The sequence below is a fragment of the Opisthocomus hoazin genome, chromosome 4 (genome assembly GCF_030867145.1).
Source record: "Opisthocomus hoazin isolate bOpiHoa1 chromosome 4, bOpiHoa1.hap1, whole genome shotgun sequence".
In the NCBI taxonomy this organism is placed as follows: domain Eukaryota; kingdom Metazoa; phylum Chordata; class Aves; order Opisthocomiformes; family Opisthocomidae; genus Opisthocomus; species Opisthocomus hoazin.
Window position 1 is genome coordinate 82,341,057 of NC_134417.1, and position 20,359 is coordinate 82,361,415.

Below are 20,359 nucleotides of genomic sequence, written 5' to 3' on the forward strand. Positions count from 1 at the left end.
ACGTGAAGCTTTCAGACTCTGTGCAAGCTGTGATGGAAAGCATAACAAATATTAAAGGCTCATACCCTAACAGGTGAAATTGGAGCAATTGCTTTGTAGTAAATGGTACTTTACTACCAGCAACACCTGGGACAGCCCCAGGGCAGCCCCTAACTCCTTTTAGCTGTCTCAGCTCCCACAGGTTCAAATAGGGATTTAAGTGGCTGAATACTTAAATAACTGGCTTAATTAGCAGACCTGACTTCTGTCTGTAGCATCTTAACTGAGAAAGCCCTGTAAATCTCAGCCCTCTTATATCACCTGGAGTTGATAGTTTGCTCTCAATAAGCACACATAAAAACATTCCTAAATTATAATGTTAGTACCTTTAACTTTCTGCCCACAGACAGATTGGTTAACACAAGACTACCTCATGTTATAAAGGATAAATCAGGGCAGGATTCAGGTTAAATGTGCACTATTATGGAAGTACGAGAGAGAGAGGTCATACTTGGCTGGCTTACAGTAGATGAACAGAGAGCAGATTAAACAAAGCCCTTCATCACTAGTTGCTGACTGGACCTTTCTGGTGCAGGCCATTCATTTCGTAATGTTTAAGGAGGTATTCAGTTTGGGAAGGAGGGGGTTACGGCTCAAAGGGGAGTGCTGACAGGCTCAGTGGCAGTGTCTGCCCTCAGCTGGGGCCGTTTCACCTTGGTCCTTTTATCAGTTATGGAGAGGAGATGAACATCTATATCTACATGCGCGCTTGTAGGCATTACTGCAGGTTGGAGAGTGATCTCTTGGAAGAACTAAAAGAGCAGTTTGTGCTGAGGTGAAGCACATCATTATGCCTACGTTAGGTGATCCACATATTATACGGTGAAACTATCATCTTGTAAAGTGTAAAAGAAATACTTAGCAGTTCATCTGCACTGCACCTACACAAATATCTTCTTATAGTTTCTCCATGTACAATAACTCCTAATGTTTGCAGTTCTTTGAGTGCCCTCAGCATGAGCTTTGTGAGCAGAAAGGAGCCCTGATCCCTCCTTCAGTAACACACAACCCCATTCCTTACCCAAACCTATGCAAAGATCAAGGACTGAAACAGTGTAAAGAAAACTTGCCAACAGCAGACCCTGCTTGCCGGGGCTGCATTGCTTAGGGGAGAAGGACATCTCCCTCTGCACCCTGTGATCCAGTGACAGCCACTGCTAACACCCACCAGAACACAGGTCAAGATTTCCTGGCAACACAGAAGAGCAAGATAGGGTGGAAATCATCTCTCCTAACTTTGGACATCTACAAATTAGTCTTTTGGTCCAAATCAATAGTCCAGGTCCCCAGTAAAAGGAACGGGCACCTTGTGAGAGGGATTTATTGTAGTTGTCTCAGCATGCATTTATCTGTACGTGTCCATGTTGAAGCCTCCTCTCAGAAGGTGAAGCCAGTCCCTCTCTGGGTTTCTAAGTCCCTCTAAGCCTCTCAAGTAATGGATGAACTTGGAGACTTAGAGTTTGGAGAACTGAAATTGAGCTTTAACAGCTCAACTGCACCTTAGCCTTTATGTACCCGAGTTGACTGCTGGTTTCAGAAGGTGGCAAAACCTTTCAAAATCAGGTCGTGCAGCACAGATTTTTGCATCTTCTATGTCCTTCTGCACACGTGGTCCTGGGATGCAATCTGTAGTAATGCTTGCACAGGCAGCTGCTTCGCCTTCCCAGACCCCAGCTCCACTGGTTCCAGAAGTCCCTTTAAACACTTTTGCTAACTTTGCTACTCTTACTTTGGCATAGACCACTGATGTTTCACATGGCTGTAATTCAGTTAACAGCTTTAAATTAGTGATGAGCAAACGTCTCTTAAGCCAAATTGAGCGTTATTATAACATAGTTTTCTGCCCCAGTTTAGCTAAGTCTCCTTAAGTAGTGCAGACTTGTATGCAGACACAGCCTGATGAGAAATTAACCTGTTCACTTTAGTACTGGCCGAACTAGTTTCCCATGTGACTGAAGAAGCCCTTCAGTTTGCCTTAAATGTGTAGACAGATGCTCTTTGGTAACACTGTTTGATATGCAGCTGGCACACAATCAAATAGTCATAGATAGTCTTAATCATGCAGATTTATTATATGCTTAATAAAGCCACTGGCCATCTTTACGGTCTCCATTGCAAGACTTCAGCAGAGCTGAGCACTGATCACTTTTACATAATCATTCTCTTTTGTGCTTCTGTTTTCTGAAGTGATGACATCCCAAAAAGGGGAGGGAAAAAAAGCCTGTCACAGTTTATAGAATGCAAAATAAAAATATTTTCAAAATGAATGTTCAGATAGAATAAGAAGCTTGTGAAGACATGATTTTTAAAACGCTGTTTCCAAGCCACAGCCAGATCACTTAGAAAATATGTAATATATTACACTCCACAGGCAGATGGAGATGCACATCAACTGCTGACAACTCAAGGGTTTTTATCTCTATGTGTCCTCAAGCAAGACATCAGGAGAGAAAAACACTCTTGCAACAAAATTAAATAGTTTTAGATCTAATTTTACTAGGCTGAACTAGATTTCAGATTGATTTCTGTGGAATCTAATAGACAATAACACACATACACATTGCCTTTCTTGTAAAAAATCCATCAGTCACCTTGTGTTTTTACTTACTTTACTCTTTACTAGAAGTAATAAGAAACTAATATTTCAGAACATAACATGTTTCGTTCTGTAAGTGGTCTTTCCTGGTAAAGGAGCTTGGAGTGGGCTGTTACGGAGAGCTGAAATACAGCCCCTGAGATTTGTCTGCTCAAACACCTATTTACATTCATACGGTGAACCTGCAGCTAAAACCCACTATCTCCATTCTGGGAAAGGAGGAGAACAGAGCTGCAGGACATGCCACTGTAGAAAGAAATAATGATGCAGATGCTGCGTACATTGGCTAAGGCCCATGGTGTGATCAGCTAAACATATCCTGTATCTCAAAGCATATTGGATGGATCCATACAAATCACATGCATGGCTTTATTGCTGGCCCTTTCTGCTTCCTAAGTGATAAACTAGAAGTCACTTTGACCTCAGAGTAAATAAGCATGGCCATGTGTGGAGGCCGAGGTGGGATGCAGGGCTGCAGAGTGGTCGGAGCACAAGGCATGAACCGGCCACTGCACATTACGGGTTGGGTCGTCGCCAGCAAAACATTTCACATAGTTTATCCAAAAGCTTTCCAAGGGTAGCAGTTCTGGGTCAGTAAACAGCCAGAGCAGGATGCACAGAAGTAAAAGGATTAGTTCAGTTTCCAGCCCCCTGAGCTAACTGATGTTTCACATTCAATGTTCTTTGCAGTATCATAATATCATAAACTGTTATTGCTATTTAATATAATGGCATTTCAGAGCTCTCGTCCTGGACAAGGATCCCATTTTGCTAAGCACTGAACAACAATAGAGTAGAAAGATATTCTCTGCCCCAGATAAATGATAAAGGCAGGAAGTATTTACTGCAGACCCTGCACTTGGCAGGCCACTGTCGACTTCCAGGCAAGGCACAGGGACAGGTGCTTTTGTGCCTGGGCGCTGCATCATACTGAACAGCTTGTTGCCCTGTGTCAGAGGAACACTTCACGGCTCTGGGTTCACACCTATGACTTCTAACTCAAGGCACAACCCACCTCATGCAGCTGAAAGCCTTCAACTTAAACACTGACTATCCAAATGTTCCCTGGTTTTGTTTTCACTTTGGTCATCAGACAAGAAAAAATGTGTTCTAATATTTTACATCTTCATTTCGGGTCCCTGCTGAACAAAACCAGTAAAGCTGAATACTTTTTTTTTCTTTTAAAAACCCAAATTCCTTAATCTGAATATTCCCTTGTCTCCCTGCTTTTGAGAAAAATGTTCCAGCAAAAAATCTTGTTCAACCAGAAGGTTTTTCTCTGTGCATATTCCTCTGCTACCTCCAAGAAAAGCTTTCCTTGCTGTTCCCACGTGGGCCAGGGTAGGATATCACCTCAAATGCCTTGGATTGGAAACCAATTAAGAAAAGCAGATCTTTAGTAACTGTCCACCTCAGAGGCCACAATCTCAGGGGTGCCAGGCAGCATAGCTGCAAACAGGCACAATCCCGCATATTTTAACCCTTATGTATCTTCCAGTACAGAAGCTCTTTTTCCCCCCTTGGGCTGCTCAGGTAGATATGCTGCTCCCATCTCATTGACCAACGGCTCTCAAGGGCTCATGATGCCAGCAAGGTTTCACTTTCAGGCTTCCCAGTGTAGGAGTGAGAGAACAAAACACAAACCAAGGAATGGGCATGTGTTAATAGCCCCTTGCAAATACCTGCAGGCTTGAATTTATCCTGTGCAATGCAGGGCACCAAATTGGAACTCCTGCACCAGGCACACAGCCATGCCAAAGCTGCTGCTGCATCTGTGCAGCAACATGAGCCCTCTGAAGGTGTTTAGGGCAGCTGTGCTTCTAATTTAAACACTGCAGCTAGAGGGGATGGACAGAGATGACCCTCTCAGCCTCACTGGCACCACGTGGTGGTCATTTGCAGGCAACCCAGCACAGCTTTGTCAGAGCGGCTATAAAAGGGCATGGCACAGAGCCTTCCCCCTTGCCTGTGAAGCCAAAAGCACTTGGGCAATGTCACTGGAGCCCTGCACACTCAGTAACTTATGACTCAATGGCTGGTTCTCGAATTCAGCTGTAAAGTCTGATTCTGACACCAAACAAGTAAATCCCTATCTGGAAACTGGCTGCTCAAGCTAAATGATGCAGTGTGGTGGCTGTACAAACCATAATTTAGAAGGCTGTGAGCCCTTCTCAGTAAGTGCTGTGGTTTAAAGACATTGCTATTTTCCCCGCAAATTTGCTGTGTTTTACTTTTGTGTAAAGAATCCCCTTGTCCTGTCAATCACTGTCAGCCCAAGCCTGAACTGACTAAGATACGAGACGGCAGATAGAGAATCATCTCCTGATGTGCAGGCTCTCTTCCCTCCCTGTATCCCCTCCTTTCAAAATAAATCAAGGGTAACAGGACTGCAAAAATGTAACTATTTGAACAGCTGCAAATACTACTTTATAGAAATAAAAATCAGGTTCTTTTTCAAGAAGTTTTGCAGCTGAGTTTACATTACTGCATCAGAATTGTCCCTTCCTGAGTAATTTCATATTCCATGCAAACTAAATGAATTATTTAAGTCTGGTTTATAATGTCCACATTGTGGGCTTAAAGGAATGCTATTAAAGAAACGTCTGACAAGTAAAGTAGCTTACAGCAATCAATTAGAATATGAAAATGAAACTAATTCAGTAAAACATTGCTAATGCTGGTCTGGCAAACCGCTGGTAGCCATCTGTCTGATCCTTCTTGTGTTCAGAAGTTGCATTTTAAAAAACAATTATTAATAGTGCTCATTAGCTGCCAAGCAAAAGAGCATGCCACAAGCTTCTGCTCAGAGATTAGCTAATATTAGCAAATATTGCTCACTTTTCCAAATCTGGGCTGGAACCTGCTGTGTGATCTCAAGACCAGGAGGAGTTTTCCTACTGGGGTCCACAGGGACAGGAGAGAGACTATAAGGGACGGGCCCAAGGACGGGTGCAACACTCTGCTAATGCCAACCGTTTCCCTACAGCCCTTCAGCACCAACGGCTCCTCAACCTCCCTACTAAAAAATCTGCTCCAGTGATGCATTTTCCTTACTGTTAGGAAGGTTTTTTTAATGTCTAAAGTGAATTTTCTTTGGTGCAATTCAAGTCCATTACTTCTAGTTGTGTTAATGCACATGGAATACACTTTACTCCTTTCTTCTATGCAGCAGCTTTTTATGTGTTTGAAGAGTGTTGTGACCCCACTCAGTCTGCTCTTCTGGAAACTAAACAATTTGTCCAACATGTATAAGGCCTGATTTTTAAAAGTATTGAGCTCCTGCCATTCCCACTGCTTTTATTCAGGTGATAGAGAGTGAAAAAATTTCAGTACATTTGATGATCAAGCCGTATTGTGTGGTGCCCTTTAAATACTGATAGGTATGAAGGGCATGAATGTTGTTTATAGCTGTATAGGTGTATTCTTGTCTTCAAATAAAAGCATATTTATGGGACTTGTTACCAGTCTTCTGACTGCATGCACAGGACAACAGCAACTTCACAAAAAGAGCAGGTTTTAGTGGAAATTTGGCTGCCTTATATGCGAGGCTTTGCTGAATAATTTGGACTAAATAGTTTTCCGGTTTTCATACAAAATATATCTTGGCCAATGATTTTTGACTTGTTTGAATCACAGCATCATGAAATGGTAGGGGTTGGAAGGGACCTCTGGGGATCATCTAGTTCAACCCTCCTGCTGAAGCAGGGTCACCTACAGCAGGCTACACAGGACCTCATCCAGGTGGGTCTTGAATATCTCCAGAGAAGGAGAATCCACAGCCTCCCTGGGCAGCCTATTCCAGTGCTCCGTCACCCTCACAGTGAAGGATTTCTTCCTCATGTTCAGCTGGAAATTCCTATGCTTCAGTTTGTGCCCGTTGCCCCTTGTCCTGTCACTGGGCACCACTGAAAAGAGTCTGTCTCCGTCCTCTTGACACCCATCCTCGAGATATTTATAAGCATATATAAGATCCCCTCTCAGCCTTCTCTTCTTCAGGCTAAACAAGCCCAACTCCCTCAGCCTTTCCTCGTAGGAGAGATGCTCCAGTCCCCTCATCATCCTCGTAGCCCTCCGCTGGACTCTCTCCAGTAGCTCCTCATCTTTCTTGAAGTGGGGAGGCCAGAAATGGACACAGTACTGCAGATGGGGCCTCACTAGGGTAGAGCAGAGGGGAAGGAGAACCTCCCTCGTCCTGCTGGCCACACTCCTCCTAATGCACCCCGGGATCCCATTGGCCTTCTTGACAACCAGGGCATACTGCTGGCTCATGGTCAACCTGTCGTCCACCAGGACACCCAAGTCCCTCTCCACAGAGCTGCTTCCCAGCATGTCCGCCCCAAGCCTGTACTGATGCCTGGGGTTGTTCCTCCCCAGGTGCAGGACCCTGCATTTGGCTTTGTTGAACCTCATCAGGTTCCTCTCTGCCCAGCTTTGCAGCCTGTCCAGGTCTCACTGAATGGCAGTACAGCCTTCTGGTGTATCCACCACTCCTCCCAGTTTGGTGTCATCAGCAGACTTGCTGAGGGTACATTCTAACTCTTCATCCAGGTCATTGATGAATAAGTTAAACAAGACTGGGCCCAGTGCTGAGCTCTGGGGGACGCCACTAGTTACCGGCCTCCAACTAGACTCGGTGCCACTGATCACAACCCGCTGAGTTCTGCCATTCAGCCACTTCTCATTCCACCTCACCGACCACTCATCCAGCCCACACTTCCTGAGCTTCCCTAGGAGGATATTATGGGAGACAGTTTCAAAAGCCTTGCTGAAGTCACGGTAGACAACATCCACGCTCTCCCCTCATCTACCCAGGCAGTCATGCAATCGTAGAAAGCTATCAGATTGGTTAGGCATGATTTCCCCTTGGTGAATCCCTGTTGACTACTCCCGATAACATTCTTTTCCTCCACTTGCTTAATGATAACCTCCAGAATGAGTTGCTCCATCATCTTTGCTGGGATGGAGGTGAGGCTGACTGGCCTGTAGTTCCCTGGGTCCTCCTTTTTGCCTATAAGTTATTTTTTATTATTTTTTTGCCTATAAATGTTCAAGTGATTTTTTTTGCCTGTAAATGAGTCTATAAATGATTTATATGTCTGCTGTCAAAACAGTGTTCATGATTATTTTTTAACTGTTTTCTGATTTTAGAAAATATATCCTTAAGAAGCATAAATTCAAATCTTTTTCCATCCCAAAAGAGAGAAGAGTGAGGTTTCTTCCTGTAACGGGCTTCTTATCAGGAGAAATGGTGATTTTTGTGCTTAGGGTACTGAAGCAGAAATGGAAGGATGCTTTTATGGTTAATACGCTACAAAATACGATGCTATTATCCTGTATAGTGTTCCACGGTGGCTAGAAATAAATCTCACTATACCCGCTCTTTGTCTTTCAGTTTCCATTGTAAATACATCTTCTTTTGTGTCCATGTAGACCGTCATGAAATCGCTCCTTCGTGTCGTCAGAGGCTTGTGGTACAATTGTAATGCAAGCAATAATAGCTCCTTGTGTTGATTCTCATAAATGTAGGGTTATATATTCTGCCTTTCTGGAAAAAAAAGAGTTTTTGAGATGTCTTGTTTTCTTCTCTTAGACCATCCCTCCTAGCCTTGAAAAATAATTTCCTCAGACAAATACAAAGAACATTTACAATTATAAAGTAAAAATAACCACTCTAATTTTGGGCTACCTGTCATTGACGCTTTCTGGAAAAAAAAAAAAGTCATAGCAGGAGAAGAGAGTGAGAGACAAAGGGAGGCTTTAAAGTTATTTCTCTGAGAAACTGTATGGCATTTTTGTATCCAGACATGTCCTTTATTCCTATTCATAAGGTTTGATCAAACTGCTGGAAATAAGACTAATTATGATAGACATTAAAATACAGGGGGACTGTAAAGTGTGAATATACTTTATGTCTTGTTCTGAATCTTGTTCTGATATGGTAAACAAAAATAACTCTGAATTTCACCATTGACAATAAAGCTGAAGTAGTGTCCTATGGTATATATATGGTAGTAGGTCATAACATGCAAAAGGTGGAAGTACACAATCATACCAATAGTTTTATAACTCACCAGGTTATTTCCCTGTAAACACATACAATTAATTATCCTGTCATCTATCTTCCCCTCCTCCATAGGCCTGAGAATTTATCTATGCTACGTGCATACTATGACTCCTCTCTTACATCACTCACTCAAAAATCCTGCCCTCCTCCTCCTTCCAGACACAAACTAAATCTTCCATTGGTCAAACAATGGATTGAAATATTTAATTATAATCTTTATCATCTGTGTTGACTGAAGGATATCCCGTTATTAGGGCCTGCCTGAGTTTAGTTGGCACGAACTCATCCATTGCTGCTCTAAGAGTGTAGCGAATTTTACAGGCCATCCCATTTCTCTGCCACACAAAGCAAAGGCACCAGCAAAGTCTTTTGGGGGTGGGTGAAAAACAGTAACAATGAAAACTTAAGACAGCTAAAAGGGCTAAAATGTCCCTTAAGGCAAAAGGGAAAGTAATTCGATAAATTTTAAATCCAAGTTGTAAAATTTGCCTTTTGATTGCACAAAATGGGTTGGGGTAGAAGACAAATCATAGAATATTCCTTTACCTATAAGAGTATAGTATAAAACTACATGGTTTTGCTTTTTGATTGGTGGCAGGAATAGGCATTAGCAACCTCAGCAACAAAGCACGTGTCCTCATCACTTGGTTAATGGATTAACTCTCTATGAGAAGCGAAAATATTTTCTCAGTGAAGAAGCTTTAAGTTTGTGTACAACATCCAGTGTCTTGAGGGTTAGTTCTGAAGGTGACAGCTGTCAGCAGTCAGGCACTCGCAGAGTAACAATTCAGCTCACTGCATCCCAATATCCAGACACAACAGTCGCTGCTGGTGCTGAAGCCAAGGGCTGCCCTGTTCCTACGTCTATCATCTGAAGTGTTCCTCTTACCAAACGTAGCCTTTGGATTTGGTCCCAAAAGCCTACACGCTTTTCACTTTAATGAAAGAAACCAGCTGAGAAGGTCGGGAGTGGAGAACAACCTTTATCCTGATCACAACCCGACAGTCTCACACGCATCGACATAGTGCCGTACAGAGACACCACATTTCTCAGCGAGCAACGCCTTAGCAAAAAGCCTCAAAGTATTCACTTTGGAAAATCTTTTGGCTAAAGCGTTCATAAATAGCTTCATTCTTTTGGTTCATGACATCTCTACAATCCCTTAATGAAACTGCAATTCAAGGAGGCTAATTTGTGCTCTAATTATATATTAGTCTGGGCTGAAAGGTTTCTGGACAGAAAAAGGCTTTCTTCAGGCAATCTTTTATTCTGCTTATTGTATTTACTTAACAAAGAGAAGTCAGCTTTTACTGTGGTTTCTCATAATAGAGTTGAACTATAGTGTTACCTAGCTAAGGGCAAACATCTGCACTCATTTTTGATGGATTCTGATAACAGTCTTTAACAAGAGCAAGCATTATTTGCAAATGTAGGGAGAAACAGGCCAAAAAGCTAACAGATGTGCTGCTGAAAAAGTTAAAGAGCTCTTCAGCTGGAGTGCCTTCCAGATCAGTGGTAGATTAGCAGCCAGGTAGTTTAAGGAAATTCAGAGAAATACTTTCTCACCGATAAAGAAAATCGCCATGGAAATAATTTTTCCTGTGTCGCTTGAAAGAAGATGTTCTTGGTCTGGTTTTGGTGCTTCTTCCACAGGATGAAAGCCCGATGTTGTTCACAATGTGCAGAATTCAGAGCATTTCCACCTAACTGAGGCTTTCTAAGAAAAGAAGTACTTTAGGAAAGCGACTAAAAGTCCTTCAAAGCTAGGAATCACCCTTGTAAGGTGTATTTCTGTTTCTTCTGCTGCCCAAAGAAGAAACAGAAACACATCTTACACCTTCTGCTACCTCAGGGCTACACAGCTAGTAAAGGGTCTAGAACACAAGTCTTATGAGGAACAGCTGAGGAAACTGGGGTTGTTTAGTCTAGAGAAGAGGAGGCTGAGAGGAGACCTTATTGCTGTCTACAACTACATGAAAGGAGGTTGTAGTGATGTGGGTGTTGGTCTCTTCTTCCAAGTAATGAGCAATAGGACAAGCAGAAATGACCTCAAGTTGTGCCAGGGGAGGCTTAGACTGGATATTAGGAAAAATTTCTTCACTGAAAGACTTGTAAAGCATTGGAACAGGCTGCCCAGGGAAGTGGTTGAGGCATCATCCCAGGAGGTGTTTAACAGAGGCATAGATGCAGAGCTTAGGGATATGGTTTAGTGGTGGAATTAACACTATTAGGTTAATGGTTGGACTCGATGATCTGGACAGTCTCCTCCCACCTAAACAATTCTATGGTTCTATGATTCTATGATTCTGTGAAGTAGACACTGTTAACGTCGGTCCCCAGCAAACTACCCATCATTTGTCAGGAGGAATTCAGCCTAAACAAACTAAATGACAAACTAAATACACTAGTTAACAAACTAAATAGAGCAATATATCCCTGTTTCTAGTGTTTGTGTTAACAGCAGCTTTTCCCTCTAGATAAATCTTGAGACAAATATTGAGCTATTATAAATCAGTACCAGTTCTCATTTTGCTGAGTCTGTCCTGGCGTCTAATGTAGAGACTGATCATGGCACTGGAAGTAAATTTCTGTGCTGACTGCTATCTGCAGGATAAACAGAAATTCCAGGTAGAAGGAGCTGCAGTTAATATTAATGTGAATGACAAAGATTTCAAGTAGTATTCATATTATTTAGGTAATAGCTTCCTGTGCACACCATAAAGGTTTTCCAGAAATCAAATCAACAATTTCTAGGATTAGAAGACTTTGTAGTCTTTTGTGCCATAAGCACTTGAGCTTTCTCTGAGACTTCTGGTTCAGCCTCTGTGAGGGAGAGGAAACAAGAGCAGGTGAGCTGGTGGCCTCATCTGTTAGAGCAGTTCTTATGTCCCTTCTCCCAGGCTGACTGCCTCCCCCATTCCCAGTTAGACCAGCTCAAGCCTCCTGCATTCCAGCTCTGCAGTGCTCGGGCACCATTGCTGGGAAGCATGGCCAAGGAGCACTACACAGGGGCAGAAACCAGGAGGGGCGTGCGTTTGTTATTTGCACGTGCCAGCTGTAAGAAATATATTGCAGTTCTGGGAATTTTGGTGGGGCTGTAGAGTCAGGAAGACCAAAAAAGAAACAGACTTGATGAGATGTTTCCCCCTGAGAAAAAGTGTGGAGTAGATCAGAATGCACTGACAAAATACTGATTTTATGTGTCTCTTTTCTTCTGTTTTCTTCTAGAAAAAGTAAGCATACTGTCAACCTTCATAGCACCCTTCAAGTATCTAAGTCCTGGCGCAACCACCATGGAGGATGAAGACAATTTAAGTAAGCAGTCTCTTTTCTTTATGGACAGATGAATACTAAAGTTTAAAGATAAAACCTCTATGGTGTAGGCACAATTGTCGAAAGGAGGTGGATTTGCCATACGCCCAGTCTTAATATAAAATGCAAAATTCCCTGATGCTGAATGCAAACATGTTCTGCAGTCCCCAGCAAGGGAAGGGTTAATCTCAGCTCACCTTCCCACTTTTCCCTGTGTAGACACTTGCAAGGGGGGGCTGTAAGTGGTGTGTCACAAATACAGGGGAAAAACTTCTTACAAAAAGGAGATGTTTACACCAGGTTTTACAGAAGTCTGGAGCTTCTTTTCCTTTCTTGTCTATGTTACCTTATTTTGCTCAGTTGCTTTTCTCACAGTCCCTAAAAATCAGGACATTCTGATGCTATGTGTTCCCCTCATTTATATTGCCTCAATTACAAAAGGACTTTTGCAAACGTAAAGACTGCAGGAACAAGCCCTCTACTTGAAAAACTGTTTTCTCTTTTACTTCTATGGTATGACCTGGAGAATAAAAATAAAAGAAAAAAAAAAAAAGAAAGAAAGAAACCAAATCCAATTAAGAAGAGATGATTAAGCAGGCTTAAATGAACTAGAAGTAACCCAAAAATTAGCTATTGGATTCTCTGGGGCCCTTGCACCTGAACAAACTCAGAGACTCCCTGTAGCCATAACTGCAGAGCTTGAGGAAAGCGCTGCTGGGTTTGAAGGATTTGTGAAGTCTTCAAAACACCAAGAATTGCAGGAGTGTGCAATTAGGACTCGGTAAGCCCTCACATTTATCACACAGAAGCAATTATTGTGTGTTATCCAGCCCTGCTTAGTGTAATGCATCTTGAATCATTCAAAAAAGTGAGAGGAGCTTTCCGAACCAAATGAGCAACTCTTTGCAAAGTTTTATTATCACCTACCAGGTGGATTTCTTTTCCAGCCAGACACGCACTGACATGTTGCCCTATTAGAGCCAGTGGGTGGGAGGAACCATTTTTTTTCCCTGTCATTGCTAATCTGCCTTGGTTTGATCATGGTGCGGCACCAAGGGGAATAGCTGTTGCGGGAGAGAAGGAGCACAGCCCTCTATTTTCTGCTGCTGAGTAGCACATAGACATCACACCTTTCTGCTGCACAGGGACGGGTAGGTTTTTACACATCTTAGCAAAGGCAAAAAACATCCTGAAAATCCTGCAAAACTGGTCCCAGGGAGGCTACATTTTCAGGAAGAGCTATGAGAAGTACACACAGGAAACATATTATGCACACGATGAGCTTGTGCAGGCACCTCCTGCGTAACGTTTCCCAGATGTGCTACTTTTAGTTATTTTTAGATAATGTAGGAAGTTTGTACAAGCCAAACGCTGTAACACCTTTTTCGTATTGCTGATGTAATGCCAAGACAGCTTCTTGCTGGCACTAGCTTTAAAATAGCTCACGTGGACAGGGTGAGTTGTGTTTTCTGAAAGAGAAATAGCAAATTTCACTGTTTTCGGGGACATCCTGCCTCATCCTTTCTTGGGTCAAACATACACTCCAGCAATAAGGCAGTGATTTGTTTCTTGGCACAACACTTTTTTAGGTGTTACTATTAGAATCTTTAAAAGAAAGACAAACTAATTTAAAGTCTGACATATTTCACTGTTCACTTCTAGTATAGAGATATAAATCCCACTAATTTCTGTATCATACATGTACCTGTCTAGTAATTCAGCATTTTAAAGAGCTTGAGTGATTTGCTCTGAGTAAGCAAAGCCTTATTCTGTGTTAACAGTTTAACAGCATCCTAGGAGAAAGCTAGCAAGGCGGAGGAGTGGTTTGCTTGTCCCTGCAGCTTTCTGCTCACTGAGCATCCTATGAGAGTGCCCCTTCCTGGACTGTTCTGTATCCATAGGCAGAGTCCCACTGGCTGAAATGGATTCAAATCCTGTTTCACATTGCTTCAGGCCTTCTTCACGAAGAATCCATGTCAGGTTAACTACATGTGCATTTTCAACTGGTACTTATCAGCATGTAGATGCTGTTATTGTGGTTTATGACCCATGAACTAATTCTAGAAAGATGTATCAAAGGCACTAAGCACTTTTGGAATGGCACTTGGGTAAACTAATCATCAGTCTCTGATGAAGACCTTACTCTGAACATGTGAGAAAAGGACCACTCTATTCATTCCCAGAACTCAGAGTTATCCACGAACATAAGAAATGTCACAAAGGATTAGAAATAGGAAGTTTAGTTCTGTCTTCAACATTTGCTGTTAGTGATGCATTGAGAAAAAGGACATTTAAATGGCGATGTTCCCCTTGGTATATCTTTCTAGCACCCAGCAAGAAATTTACTCAGGTAGATTTTGCACCTGAATCATCGTATTTCTTAGACATCAACAGACCTGTCTAGCCCTCTCCTGAGCCCACTGATACTTCTGATCTCAACAACAGCCAGGAAAAGGGAGTTCAGTGTGTTGTCAAAAAGTGCACACTTTTATTTCTTCAAGCCTGCTGTCTCTAGTGCTTGGATTGCATGAAACAGTGAATAACCATTCCCAGCCTGCCTGCCTGTCTTTCATGATGTCACAGACCTCTGCTTATCCCTGATCTCTAATTGTTCCATCCACACTATGCCATGGCATCAAGGCAAACTATCACTAGACACAAGTACTTCAAATCTAGCACATACCTCAAGCAGGAACAGAACATTCCTGGGGATCTTACTGTGCAATGCTGCCATATGCACAGACTTGTTGCAGCTCCCTTCTGGAGATGTGTACCTCTCCCCAGTGCCTGCAGAGGGACCTGATGGTGATGGTCCACAAAGTATGGATTTAAGCCATGGCGACAGTCGTTTAGGATGAATCCCAGCCCCAGATTCAGTGTAATGAAGCATGTTCAGTTATGAGCATGTTGGTCAAAGTCCCGCTTCGACAGCATGAGGCCCCAGAGCTTTTGATGGCACAGTATGAGATGCAGCAGGTACCCTGCCTCGACAAGGACAGTGAATATCCCCTTCCAGCAGTCAGATCCCCCAGCAATCCCCCACAGGATCAAACTTCTTGTTTTTGTTTTGAAAACTGTGTCTATTGCCATCATTTGGATTTCTCCCATGCCTAAAGCTAACCTCTAGTCTGGTCCTGGTTCAGGAAGGCATGTGCTTAGATCCGTTTCTGCCGTGGGCTGCCCATGTGTTTTGCCTCACGGTCTTATTTGCTAACTTGAACACAGAGCATTGGAGTCTGAGTATCATCTAACTCAGGTCAATAGGTCATTTGAGTAATTTTCCTAATTGGTAATAGCTATACTAGTTGTGCATGGATTTCACAGTTATTTCAGATAATAAGGTGGGCAAAGTAGAGTATCTTCATTCTGGAACAGCTGAAGGCAATGGCAATGACCTTTCACGAATTTTCCATCTTCACTTAAAGCAAAGTTCTGTATGTTTTTGTACTGGTCATGCTTCCTGGTGTGGTGTTCCACACCAATAAATTCTAGCAATAGTGTTTTAAACAGCCTGAACCCTGTGAGCTGGCAGGGAGGGTTCAGTGGCGTCAGAGAGATCATGGCAAGTTTCCCTTAAGTAGACTTCTTTTGTGAAGGATTAAAAATGCATACCTGTGTGTTTTGATGTAAGACAGGAAGGAGTGATTTCTGTTGTTAGCTGCAAGTTTATTATTCCACAGTCAAGAATGCAAACCTAAAAATCCCAGCAGAACAGTTCCCAGTCCTCTGTTGTGGATTCAACAAGTGTATCAAAATGCCACCTTGCTTGCAAGAAGAGACTGCCTTACATTGCATTTGATGTAGTAGTTGACTTTGGACAAATGTACCATAGCTCTGACTCCTGGGTTCATGCTTATTGCTTCTGATTTAAAATTTTTCACTTTCAAGTATACCAGGAATTGTGAAGGTCAATCCTTCTAACCTCTGCAGTTATTGTGATGTATATGGACAGCAAAAATGTACTCTACATAAGCAGGTTAAACAGATGTTAGATATTAAAAAGCAGAAAAATAAAAATTACAGAATCACAGAATAGTAGGGGTTGGAAGGGACCTCTGTGGGTCATCTAGTCCAACCCCCCTGCCGAAGCAGGGTCACCTACAGAAAGCTGCACAGGACCTTGTCCAGGCGGGTCTTGAATATCTCCAGAGAAGGAGACTCCACAACCTCCCTGGGCAGCCTGTTCAAGTGCTCCGTCACCCTCAGAGGGAAGAAGTTCTTCCCCATGTTCAGACGGAACTTCCTGTGCCTCAGTTTGTGCCCATTGCCCCTTGTCCTCTCACTGGGCACCACTGAAAAGAGCTTGGCCCCATCCTCCTGACACCCACCCTTCAGATATTTGTAAGCATTTATAAGGTCCCCTCGCAGCCTTCTCTTCTTCAGGCTGAACAAGCCCAGTTCCCTCAACCTCTCCTCGTAGGGGAGATGTTCCAGTCCCCTCACCATCCTCGTAGCCCTCCGCTGGACTCTCTCCAGTAGCTCTTCATCTTTCTTGAACTGGGGAGCCCAGAACTGGACACAGTACTCCAGATGAGGCCTCACCAGGGCAGTGTAGAGGGGAAGGAGAACCTCCCTCGTCCTGTTGGCCACACTCTTCTTGATGCACCCCAGGATCCCATTGGCTTTCTTGGCAGCCAGGGCACACTGCTCGCTCATGGTTAACCTGTCGTCCACCAGGACACCCAGGTCCCTCTCCGCAGAGCTTCTCTCCAGCAGGTCCACCCCAAGCCTGTACTGGTGCATGAGGTTGTTCCTCCCCAGGTGCAGGACCCTGCACTTGCCCTTGTTGAACCTCATCAGGTTCCTCTCTGCCCAGCTTTCCAGCCTATCCAGGTCTCACTGAATGGCAGCACAGCCTTCTGGTGTATCCACTACTCCTGCCAGTTTGGTGTCATCAGCAAACTTGCTGAGGGTACATTCTAACTCTTCATCCAGGTCGTTGATGCATAAGTTAAACAAGACTGGGCCCAGTACTGACCCCTGGGGGACACCACTTGTTACCAGCCTCCAACTAGACTCAGCGCCACTGATGACAACCCCCTGAGTTCTGCCATTCAGCCAGTTCTCTATCCACTTCACCGACCACTCATCCAGCCCATACTTCCTGAGCTTCCCTAGGAGGATATCATGGGAGACTGTGTCGAAAGCCTTGCTGAAGTCAAGGTAGACAACATCCACGACTCTCCCTTCGTCTACCCAGCCAGTCATGTCATCGTAGAAAGCTATCAGATTGGTCAGGTATGATTTCCCCTTGGCGAATCCATGCTGACTACTCCTGATAACCTTCATTTCTTCCACTTGCTTCATGATTGCCTCCAGGATAAGCTGCTCCATCACCTTTCATGGGATGGAGGTGAGGCTGACCGGCCTGTAGTTCCCTGGGTCCTCCTTCTTGCCCTTTTTGAAGATTGGAGTGACACTGGCCTTTCTCCAGTCCTCAGGCACCTCTCCTGTCCTCCAGGACCTCTCAAAGATGATGGAGAGTGGCTCAGCAATGACATCCACCAGCTCCCTCAGCACTCGTGGGTGCATTCCATCGGGGCCCATGGATTCGTGGACATCCAGATCACTTAAATTAAGTCCTACCTGTGTTGTTGAAAATGCAGTCTGGTGTTTACTAAACATTTCTAAAGACAGTAACTTCCTGTGTCAGCGCTATCAGCTGAATCAAAAGTTTGCTGTACTACAGAGACTGCAAATTGTTTGTTTCAGTATCGTAGCTTTTCTATAACATACTGCCCCTTGTAATTCAATAGTAAAGATGCCAGCCAAAATGAAGATGCCACCTACCACCTCTCCTTCCCCGTCCTCCCTGGAAGTTGACTTGGCAGCAAAATAACCTTCAACAGGAACAATATTATCTCTTCAAATGTAGCGTGGAGTATCGGATGGCTAGTTCTGCAGAGCCCTTATGACCCAGAGACATAGGCAGTGTCATTATTAGTGACGCGTTATAGTTCTGAAAAGCTCTTGATGATGCAGACTCTCTAGGTTAACTCTACTCTGCGTAATGACCAAAAGGAGAAAAACATGAAAGAGCAGACAGAATAATGAGAAATAGTGCATAAATAAATATATTTCACTAACTGCTTTCCTCTCTCCCATTCAATTACTGAAGCAAATACAAGATTGCAATGTCTCTTCTTGCTTGTGAAACTGCAAAAATCAGTGAATAAAGTTACCTAAGGAGATATTTGCAGTGCAGAGGTGTGGGTTGTTTTTCTTTTAATAAATCTAAATTCTAATAAATTGGAAACTATTGTCAAAAAATTGCAATATTTTTCTTTTTCCTCTTTTTTAACTCCCCTTACAATTTTATTATTCTCCAACCTTTCATCATAGGAGACCCATACTTTATTATCTTCTTTTTTTTTTTTTCCTCAAATGTAGAGAATATGTTTTGGGAACTCAAGAGTAAAGATATTATGAGAGATCAGAGGACGGAAAATGATCCACAGTTTTGCATTTTCCCTGTGTGCATCCTCTGACTTACCCCTTTCCTTTTAGTGCTCTTCATTTCTAAAATTGCTTGTGATTGTTCTATTACAGCTGCTTACAGTATTTATCTTACTTAGTTTGGTGTCATTTGCCTGCTTTGTCTGATTTTCACAATAGAAGTACGTGCCACCATTAGAGAGGTAATCTTCTATCTGTTACACAGAGGTCCCATAAAAGACACATTTCAAAGACCTCCTATTTCAAAGATACCTGAAAGTATAAAGTAATTTCACACTGCCCAGCGGCTGCAAGGTATCACACAAGTCCATCAGGCTCACAGACTTTCTGAGGCACTTGCTGGATTTGGGCTGCCTCCAATTTCCGTGCCACCATCACTTTTGGCCTGCTGCAGCTCTCACTGAGGTCTGTGAAGAGCTGAGCTAGTTCTTGGTGTTTCAGGATCAGGTCCTCTAGAAATCTGATTGACTGCGAGGATACTTGCATGGATTTCCTTCATGTGGTGAGGCCAAAATATACCATAAATGCAGAGACGTCACCATCACGCGTGCCTGAGGTTGTGCTCACAGAATCACACAGAATCACACAGAATGTTCGGGGTTGGAAGGGACCTCTGTGGGTCTTCTAGTCCAAACCCCCTGCCGAAGCAGGGTCACCTACAGCAGGCTGCACAGGACCTTGTCCAGGCGGGTCTTGAATATCTCCAGAGAAGGAGACTCCACAACCTCCCTGGGCAGCCTGTTCCAGTGCTCCGTCACCCTCAGAGGGAAGAAGTTCTTCCTCATGTTCAGACGGAACTTCCTGTGCTTCAGTTTGTGCCCATTGCCCCTTGCCCTCTCACTGGGCACCACTGAAAAGAGTCTGGCCCCATCCTCTTGACACCCACCCTTGAGATATTTATAGGCATTTATAAGGTCCCCTCTCAGCCTTCTCTTCTTCAGGCTAAATAAGCCCAGCTCCCTCAGCCTCTCCTCGTAGGAGAGATGCTCCAGTCCCCTCATCATCTTTGTAGCCCTCCGCTGCACTCTCTCCAGCAGCTCCTCATCTTTCTTGAACTGGGGAGCCCAGAACTGGACACAGTACTCCAGATGGGGCCTCACTAGGGCAGTGTAGAGGGGAAGGAGAACCTCCCTCAACCTGCTGGCCACACTCCTCTTAATGCATCCCAGGATCCCATTAGCTTTCTTGGCAACAAGGGCACACTGCTGGCTCATGGTCAACCTGTCGTCCACCAGGACATCCAGGTCCCTCTCTGCAGAGCTGCTCTCCAGCATGTCCGCCCCAAGCCTGTACTGGTGCATGAGGTTGTTCCTCCCCAGGTGCAGGACCCTGCACTTGCCCTTGTTGAACCTCATCAGGTTCCTCTCTGCCCAACTTTCCAACCTGTCCAGGTCTCACTGAATGGCAGCACAGCCTTCTGGTGTATCCACTACTCCTGCCAGTTTGGTGTCATCAGCAAACTTGCTGAGGGTACATTCTAACTCTTCATCCAGGTCATTGATGCATAAGTTAAACAAGACTGGGCCCAGTACTGACCCCTGGGGGACGCCACTAGTTACCAGCCTCCAACTAGACTCGGTGCCACTGATCACAACCCTCTGAGTTCTGCCATTCAGCCAGTTCTCAATCCCCCTCACTGACCACTCATCCAGCCCACACTTCCTGAGCTTCCCTAGGAGGATGTTATGGGAGATCGTGTCGAAAGCCTTGCTCATGTCCTTTGTGCCTAATCTCTGGAAGTTTTGTATTCGGACCTCTGCAATTTTTTTTGCCACATCAGTGCAAACTCCCTGTTGGCCAAAATCTGGACTAGACAATTTTGTAGAAAGAATTTGAGACAAACAAGTAGTGGTTATTTTATGTGGCCATGTTTTCAGTTAACCACTGTGTT

General features: G+C 43.8%; 1 protein-coding gene across 2 annotated transcripts in view; it reads left to right on the forward strand.

Moving 5' to 3' along the window:
- Positions 1-20,359, forward strand: part of ADARB2 (adenosine deaminase RNA specific B2 (inactive)) — a 328,225-nt gene that overhangs the window by 199,026 nt on the left and 108,840 nt on the right. For both annotated transcript variants that reach the window (XM_075419720.1, XM_075419721.1), the window contains exon 2: positions 11,929-12,015. In XM_075419720.1, the coding sequence (XP_075275835.1) occupies positions 11,929-12,015 (87 nt within the window). The remainder of the gene's footprint in view (positions 1-11,928; positions 12,016-20,359) is intronic.